Source organism: Podarcis raffonei, chromosome 7 (genome assembly GCF_027172205.1).
Source record: "Podarcis raffonei isolate rPodRaf1 chromosome 7, rPodRaf1.pri, whole genome shotgun sequence".
Classification (NCBI taxonomy): domain Eukaryota; kingdom Metazoa; phylum Chordata; class Lepidosauria; order Squamata; family Lacertidae; genus Podarcis; species Podarcis raffonei.
Genome location: NC_070608.1, coordinates 15742360 through 15751373, shown reverse-complemented (window position 1 = coordinate 15751373; position 9014 = coordinate 15742360). Strand labels below are relative to the sequence as shown.

Below are 9014 nucleotides of genomic sequence, written 5' to 3'. Positions count from 1 at the left end.
GTCCCCCCAGGGGAAAAAAGCACTGCATTTATGAGTGTTTATGACAGCCCCCCCTGCCTCCCCCCGCCATGAGAATTCCAGTTAAGGGAAATATCCCTGCACTTAGGTAAGGTTAACACTGCAATCCTATACATTTCTATTCAGAAGTAAATACTGGAGTACTGGTACTTCGAAGTTGGGCTACAGTGCAGCAGCTTAAACCAGTTTTAAAACCCGTAGTGTTTAAAAATGCCTTGATTTCCTCCCCCTCCTGGGACGGGGGGGGGGAGACAGCTGTCTATGTGCCAAACGAATGTTGTGGGAACCGTGCCTTTGAAAGACCACTCCCCTCTCCTCCCAAGATGGATTTGTAAGCCCATTTCCCATACTTGGAGAAAGCCTCTCGCTTGAACCAAAAGGCTCACATTTCTCCCTCGTTCCCATTGTACACCTGGCAACACCCCCCCTCCCGCGGGACTGCCCTTCCTCAACTCAGGAGCGGAGTGGAGACGGTAAGGGAATTGGGGTGAGGGCTTGTAGAAGGAGAGAGGGAATGGGTGCCGGGGATTATTTTTGCGTTTTGGAATCGCTGTATATCTCTCCCCCACCAACCCTCCCCGCGGCCCCCCCTTTTCTCCTCTTTCCCCTCATTTCCACCTTCCAGTCTTTCACCGGCTGCCTTCTTCCTCTCCCATTGCTGCGGATCAAACAGAAGAAAAGGGCAACTGACGGGAAAGAAACCAACTTTTCCTAAGAGTTTGCTGCTTGGTTTTGAGCTTGCGCGCGCGCGCTGCTGCTGCAAAGTCTGGTTTTCTCGCAGGGAATTGCACCCACTTTGCAATGCACTAAAGCAAAATTGTTCGTGGCCGCAAAGGTTTGTTTGATTTCCAACCCATCCGGCTTTGACCATTTAAAAAATGAAATAAAATAGTAATTGGGTGTGTCTTAAAAAAAAAAAAACCTTAACAGAGGATGGGGTGGGTGGAAAGAAAGGCGAAACATTCTAAATAGCTAATTCCCCACTCCCTTTCCTATTCTTCTTACCTTCGTTTCATCAGTGAACAAAGACACATCTGTGCGCCCTGTAATGATGGGGTATAGAAATAATTTTCCCAGCGAGATGTAGATAAGGAAGGGAAGGCGATTTGGAGTGAGCGGGTGCGCGCGTTCGTTTAAAGGGAAAGCGAGAAACGTCTCCATCTGTAGGTTTTGGAGACGTGGCTGTGTATTTGGGTGGGTGGGTGTGCTGTGCGCTTTCTGAGGAGCGCGGTTGCCTAATCGGAACAGCCAAGAAATGCGCAAAAGCGCGCCTTGCCAGATAAATGGATAGCTTTCCTTCCTTGCAAGCAGCACTCGGCGCCCGGCGCCTGGGGCTCTGCTATTCTGCCGGCGATGATGGTGGAGGAGCGCTTGCCAGGCCTGCTGGCTGTGTGAAACGGATCCTGTCCCAATATAATCCCTCGAGGCTTAATCTGAGCCGCGGCGGGTGGGGAAAACCCTCAGGACGCTCCCCCGGCCATCAGTGAAGCCATATCGAAGGCGAGAGTGCCAGTGCGCACGTGCAGAGCGCGCCCATTCGCTTGAGATGCGCAAGGCTTCGTTTGAACCTGGATGTCTCTTCCCCGCCCCCCTCACTTCTCAATGGCAGGGCACACCCCTGTTATGTAGGTGCAGTGATAAGAAAGTACAGAGTGCCTCTGAACATGTGCAGAGAGCCCTCCCTCAGCACTATGCAAGGATTTGTTGTTGGGATTCAAGCCATTTATTTATTTTGAGACTAGAGAAAGGCAATAAAATAAGTGACTTGTGGGAATGTTTTAGCAATTTTTTGAGAAAGGTCAATACAGCGTCTCTGCCCATCCGTCCTCATGTTTGCCTTGATTATCCAAACCTGTCACAGGTGTAGCAAATAGCACCTTGCAGCTCCCTTGTTTTGTTTTGTGACTATGCAGGAATGTTAATTCAGGAATGAATGCAGAGAGGGGCCTTTCTGAAATGAAATGGACATTCCAGCCACCCTAGCTTTTTATATTTGTATTCTGCAACATGTGGTAAATGCAAGAAACACATTGAGTATCATGTGTGGAAATGTTTTGGGGTGTTTTTTTTGAGGGGTGGGGCTTGCCCTGCAGTCTGTTAATGCTGTTAACTCAAGGAAGAAAGTGGAATAGAGAGAGTTTTTCAAGCACATTCTTTCCTTTGGAAGCTATGTGTTCACATGACAGATGTGGGAAGTGCCAAAAACTGATTGAGGGAACTTCCTGACGGCCTGTTTATTGTACATTTATCACGGTTAGTTTGCAGGGAGATTAGATGACAGCTGTCTAAGGAGCATTCGTTTTGAATTGTTTGTGGGGATGCTGACTATTTAATAATATCCTGCCAGGGTCTCCTGTCATTCCCTTCCAGTTCTGGCACATGGCCTGTCCCACACCTTAACACGATGAAGGCCAATATTTCTAAACTTAAAAGTGTGCAAGATTACCTGTTGAGTGTGCTCAGGATGGATTTCTCTCTTTTGATTCAGAGTTGCAGGTAATATGATGAGTGGTATCCTAAAGGTAAAGGTAAAGGGACTCCTGACCATTAGGTCCAGTCATGACCGACTCTGGGGTTGCGGTGCTCATCTCGCTTTATTGGCCGAAGGAGCCGGCGAACAGCTTCCGGGTCATGTGGCCAGCAGGACTAAGCCGCTTCAGGCGAACCAGAGAACACCTTCCCACCAGAGCCGTACCTATTTATCTACTTGAACTTTGACATGCTTTCGAACTGCTAGGTTGGCAGGAGCAGGGACCAAGCAATGGGAGCTCACCCTGTTGCGGGGATTCGAACCGCCAACCTTCTGATCGGCAAGTCCTAGGCTCTGTGGTTTAACCCACAGCGCCACCCGCTTCCCTACTGTATCCTACTGGTGATCTAATAGTGAGTGCAGAACTTTGAATGTCATTAGAGCAGGGGTCAGCAAACTTTTCCAGCTGGGGGCCGGTCCACTGTCCCTCAGACCTTGTGGGGGGCCGGACTATATTTTGAGAAAAAAAATAATGAACAAGTTCCTACGCCCCACAAATAACCCAGAGATGCATTTTAAATAAAAGGGCACATTCTACTCATGTAAAAACACGCTGATTCCCATACTGTCTGCGGGTTGGATTTAGAAGGCGATTGGGCCAGATCCAGCCCCTGGGCCTTAGTTTCCCTACCCGTGGAGTAAACAAACAAACAAACACATACTAATGGTATGATCTGGATTGTGTGCTGCACTTGCAGAAAGGACTTGTGTCCATCAGTTCTGTATTCCCCTCAAGTTGCCCATCGCTGGCTTGCCCCCCATAGCATACCATATACGCTTCGCTCAAGAGTTCTCCTGTGTGGCCACTGTGTGATGAACACAACTGCTCAGCAGATGCACAGAGAAAAGTCTTTGCGCCTCCTGTTCTGATCACCGCTGCCAGCCTTCCTGTTGCGGTGCATTGCTGGCGCCAGTCTTCGTTGGCTTCCGAGAACCTTCACAGCAGCTGAAACAGCAGGGCTGCATTTCACCTGTCCTATATGAGTTTCCAACATGTGTGGAATAGCTTTAAAAAAGGGGGGGGAATGATACTGCTCAGATTGTTGCAGTAGCTTTCCTGTGCCTGAACAACAGGCACAAGTGTTACTATATTATTGATATAGTATTTTGTATCCAGTGCCTTTGGTGGGCAAGGGCACCATAGAATCAGACATGGGCAAACTTGGCCCTCCAGCTGTTTTGGGACTACAATTCCCATCATCCCTGACCACTGGTCCTGTTAGCTAGGGATGATGGGAGTTGTAGTCCCAAAACAGCTGGAGGGCCAAGTTTGCCCATGCCTGCCATACATCAATTGTCAGGTTTTAAGGATGCAATCCTATTCCTGTTTGAATGCCTGTCTTCCTTCAAAGCAAATGTGCATGGTGTTGCTCTGAAGAGATTTCTGCCACTCACAGATTTTGCAAAAGGCCTGCTGTTTCAAGCCATTTCAACCTCAACAATGTGCTACATAGCAGCCAACTCCTAGGGACAGAGGCCCCCGCTAAAATATTTGAGGGAGCCAGGGGGCAGAGGCTCCAGAGTTGATGGGCATTGCCATTCAAATGATGTGCGTGTTTTTTTGGTTTTTAAAGTAGTACAAGCAATCCAGTGGCACCTGCACACCTGTCTTTCTGGCCTCCATTGTCCCAGGTGTGATGAGTTTGGATTTTCAGGTTAAAATCCTGAAAACCTTAACAAGCAATGTGCTCAACTTTCCTGCTATGTGTGTATATATAACCCTTGTAGTCTGAATTTAGTAGCTGGGATTAAAATAGATATAGTGAATTCTGGAGTTTAAAATCTTCAAATTGAATGTCACTTTAACTTGAAATAACACAGATGGTGCAGAAGGCTTTATTCCTCCCTTGGGCTGGTCATGCTGTCTTATCCCAGAGACAATATCTTTGGATTCTACATTGGTTTTAACATCACGTTTGTGAAAGCTTCCTTGGTAAACCATTCAAGTTACAACAAGAGACTGTTGGGCCCAAGGAGTAAATCTCAAACATTTTTGACCTGACCTTGTTTTTTCCTTGATGGTTCTATTCCAAACCTTTCTGCTATTCTGCCCCCTAGCATATTCGCATCCCTAATACCTGGAGAAATGATGTTTACCTGGCAGCTGAAGGTCTAGTAGTGAATTAATTTGAAATCCGTATCCCCTTCACTAGGGATGTGGGTGGCGCTGTGGTCTAAACCACTGAGCCTTGAGCTTGCTGATCAGAAAGTTGGCAGTTCGAATCCCTGCAACAGAGTGAGCTCCTGTTGTTCGGTCCCAGCTTGCCCACCTAGCATTTCGAAAGCACATCAAAGTGCAAGTAGATAAGTAGGTACCACTCTGGTGGGGAGGTAAACGGTGTTTCTGTGCGCTGCTCTTGTTTGCCAGAAGCGGCTTAGTCATGCTGGCCACATGACCCGGAAGCTGTACACCGGCTCCCTCGGCCAATAAAGCAAGATGAGCGCTGCAACCCCAGAGTCGGCCACGACTGGACCTAATGGTTAGGGGTCCCTTTACCTTTACCTTTACCTAGGCTCGTCTCCTGTCATCTTACAGTGTGGCAACATCAACTCAGGCTTGCCACTGAGCTTCACAGCTACGGCAGGATCTGAACCCTTTCCTCCCAGGTCCTAGCCCAGGCATGGAGAACTGGGTCCAGACAGGGGGCAAATCATTATCTTCCCCCCACCTCCACTCTGCAGGCAAAGATTGACAGGTGGGTGGGACAGCCCACCGGCTGGATGTTGCAGCGGAATTGCAGCATGCAAAGATACAGCTCACAGCGCAGCAATAATCAGCTAATTGTCTGGGTTTGCAAAGCCCAGTGCCAAGGACTTTTCAACTTCAGTCGGAATGGATGGATTTTGTCAGGGACTGATATGTAAATCCGGGGATTGTCCCCCGCAAACGGAGACGTTTGGTAACCTTAGTCTAACTCTGGGTAGATCTTAGTTGGATGGGTCACTTTGTTCTTAAAGTGTTTGCCTTCAGCTTCTCCCACTCTAAGGCTGAGCTACCGCTAAGGCGATAAATCAGTTTGGAGAACCACGTCAGATTTCTGGTGGGAAATTCCCTGCTGATATGGTCCTCCATACCAAAAAGAAGAAGGAGAAAAATATCCATGCATGAAGAAAAGTAGTATGTCAGGGAGAAGCATTCTAGAGAAGTCTAGCATATGCGCAGGGAGGTTTAATGTGTGCCATGCACTCAACCACAAAAAACAAAAGAACCGAACTCATGTCTTGTCTAAAGTGATTCAGCCCAGACACAGGTTGACAACCTCACTGAGAACTAGGCTAATGAGACTTTCTGCATGACGAGACACCAAGCATGCCCTAACAATATCTGAGCTTCTAGCAAGAAGTAGAAAATCGCAAATATGTGACGTCCCCTCCACCTATAGTGCACAGGGCATATTTTTGCTGCAGGGAATCGCTTTGTTCCTTGTTTCCCTAATATTTATTTATTTTACAGTTTTTAAATAGTTGTTCTGACTAGATGAGGGCTGCAGGAGAAAAGAAGGGGGGTGGGCATGCACAGTCTATTCCAAGGAATAAAACTGAGCTATAGGGTTCATTGGACAGTGTAGCATTGCAACAAGAAGTAAGTCTTGCTGTATGTGAATGACGCCATAAATTTAAAGCACGAGGCTTCCTTCGAAGAAACCTGGAAACTGTAATTTATTAAGGGAATTGTAGCTCTGTGAGGGGTACACTACAATTCCCAGGATTCTTGTGGGGTGGGTAAGCCATGTCCTTAAATGTGCTTTAAATATATGGTGTGGATGTGACAATATATATATTTTATAGCGTTTGCATTTCCCTTTTCCCCTCAGCTAACAGGAAAATAACCTTGACGAGAATCTTGCTTGCCACAACTGAAATCCCAAAGGGAGACCCCCACCATCTGTTGATTAAATACTTCTGTGCGATTACAGGTTTGTTGATGTTACATACATCCGATGACAAGAGAGAAGACTCACCGCTGGTTCAAGATGCTGAGCTGGTTCCTCTTTGTCTTCATAGCCATCACAACTCAATTAATGACGCACGTCCGGGGTCAAGGTAAACTTATCTCTAAGAAACCATTATATTTCACTAGGGCTCTCTGATGTGCAGAAAAGGGTCTCCTGTGTACAATTCACGTTCTCTCATTACGCAGTGCATATGGGAACATTTAGATCATGGAAAGACAACCTGGTGCTGGCAGATGTGAACTCCAACACCCATCACCCCCTGTCACAATGGCTAACGCAGTAGCCAGGGATGATGGGTTTTGTAGTCCCACAATTTTGCAAGGACACCATGTTGACTGCTCCTGATTTAGACGAACTAGAATGTTTTGATTGGAGGAATGGCCGCTTTGAATCCCGGACAGGATGCCGTGTTTGTGTTTTTGTGCAGGTCATACTATTTGTTTTACTGTACCTCTGAGTCCATGTGGACCATTGTTCTAGGAAGCAGGTCTGGATAACAGGGTACCTTTTCCCTCTACCCCACAATAAGTTATTTTTTGCCAGTTCCATGAAACAGGTGTGGAATGTATGCAGCCTTTGCCAGTTTAACGCATGCCCTCCTATTGTTCAAAGTTTCTGTTTTCTAGCACCTGCTTTCAATAACTGATCACTTCTGCTTGGTTCCATAACAGCTGGTTTTACTTTTAACAAATATAACAATACTGCAGCCACGTTTGCCTAGGAATTGTGACCCTTTTTGACAACTGGATGTGTGCAGGGGTATGCAAAAGACTATTCCTTTCCATTTATGAATATAGGTGGACAAAAATAACTAAGACTCTCCTGGTACTTTAGAAAATCAGGGCTGCAATCCTAACCCCATTTACCTGGTAGTAAGCTCCATTATATTCCATGTGACTTACTTCTGAGTAGAGATGGTTTGAATTGCACTCTAACGAATTTATTATGATGTAATAAAGTCCATTTTATCGGATGCACAACGAGTCATCCTCAGCTGCCAGGTATATAAACACATTGGTGCAAAAAGCTAAAAGCTGGAATCAAATGAAAAATGTACTGTCTGTTAAATGTGTGCAGAATAAGACCACTGACCCTTTACAGCAGCAGGAGTGGTAGACTAATACATGCTTACCCTTCTGGAAATTGCTGGGCATGCTTGTTTATATGTGTTCTCAAGTGCTTCCTAAGTTCATAATTTATTTCTACTAATCTACTTTATGAGTGCAACATCTTATGCACTTTATGGTCCAGTGCTATGTATGCTTACTTGAAATTATGTTGATTTGAATCTACTGAATTTACATCCTGTCCTTGCATTCTGGAAAATGTAAGGCAGAAAAGCAAGGTGGGCCAGGAATGGCAATGCTAGCAGCCAGAATGAGAGCCTGCATTTGCTTGTCTGCACACTCTGCAATTCAAACAATATAAGGGGGGGAAAGCTGTTTTAAAAGAAAATGAGGTCCTCTTCCATAAGGGACGCCACCAGCTTTCTGATTCACACACTGAGCAGTTCAGACCACCTTCCACGTCTGTCGTCAGGAATTATGTTTCTGGAGCACTAACAACAACAATGAAAAATGTCCAAGTTTCGATATGATCTGCGCAAACCCAAAGGCCTTGAACTTGTCTCTCGCCTCCTTTTGGATGAATGCTTTAATGTCGCTGCCGGCCATGCGCTTGCACATTCCTGCGAAATCGCTTAACAAGCTCGAGCTTCTGATTTTTATCAGCTAACTTCACCGATACGTAGACTGATTCTTTTTCTTCTTTTGCAAGAAGTGAGATTTTATTCCACAGGCTATAAAGGTGCTCCACAGAAATAAAGATTCCCTCTCCAGGTTGGTGGCCCTGAAGTCCTTCCAATCAATATATTGTTGTGTTTGTCCGAGAGTTAGATTTATTTTCATTTTCAACTTTCTCTAGCTGTGTGTGCTTTCTTGTGCAGGAATGATAGTCTTTGCATAACTAAGCTAAATACTTGCTTTAAGGAACTGTTTTGGCCCTTATATGGTCAGTTATCGGCATGGAAATTGTCGGCTCTCGTTTCTTCTCTCTTTCCATTTGAAGAAACAAGTGAACGTTGGGTGGAGATAATCTAGTTATGTAAAGACTTTTCCGCACATTTCTTCTAGACTGTTGTGTTGTAGGTTTCTAGTATATGCACAGAAACACCTGACTGAGTTTGTCTTTCTTTTCCTATCTGTGTTGGACAAGTGACTGGTTCAGGGGTTCTGGAAATGTGGCTTGTTTGGTGACGGCTTCTTATCAGTGATGTTGGTGCTCTTGTTTCTCTGATAGGAAAAGGGCCATAGCTTAGTAGAAGGACCCATGTAGAGTCCCTAGTATCTAGAGCAGTAGTTCCTGACCTTTTTTTGGCCATGCCCCACCTAAGCATCTCTAAAATCCTGATGCCCCCCCATGACATATAATTCTTATTATTCAAAAAAATGAACTCCTATTCACATGGAGGAAGCCTAAAGGGCCATTAACTTGGTCTAAACCAGGCTTCC

At 45.8% G+C, this 9014-nt stretch overlaps 1 protein-coding gene across 4 annotated transcripts in view; it reads left to right on the top strand.

The window, feature by feature from the left end:
• Positions 1 to 283: 283 nt before the first annotated feature.
• COL14A1 (collagen type XIV alpha 1 chain) overlaps positions 284 to 9014 on the top strand; it is a 141838-nt gene continuing 133107 nt past the window's right edge. For 2 of the 4 annotated variants that reach the window (XM_053395376.1, XM_053395375.1), the window contains exons 1-2: positions 285 to 491; positions 6466 to 6592. In XM_053395376.1, the coding sequence (XP_053251351.1) occupies positions 6490 to 6592 (103 nt within the window). In that variant the 5' untranslated portion in view covers positions 285 to 491; positions 6466 to 6489. Of the gene's footprint in view, positions 492 to 6465; positions 6593 to 9014 lie in introns of all 4 variants that reach the window. The other 2 variants (XM_053395377.1, XM_053395378.1) reach the window with 2 other exon arrangements.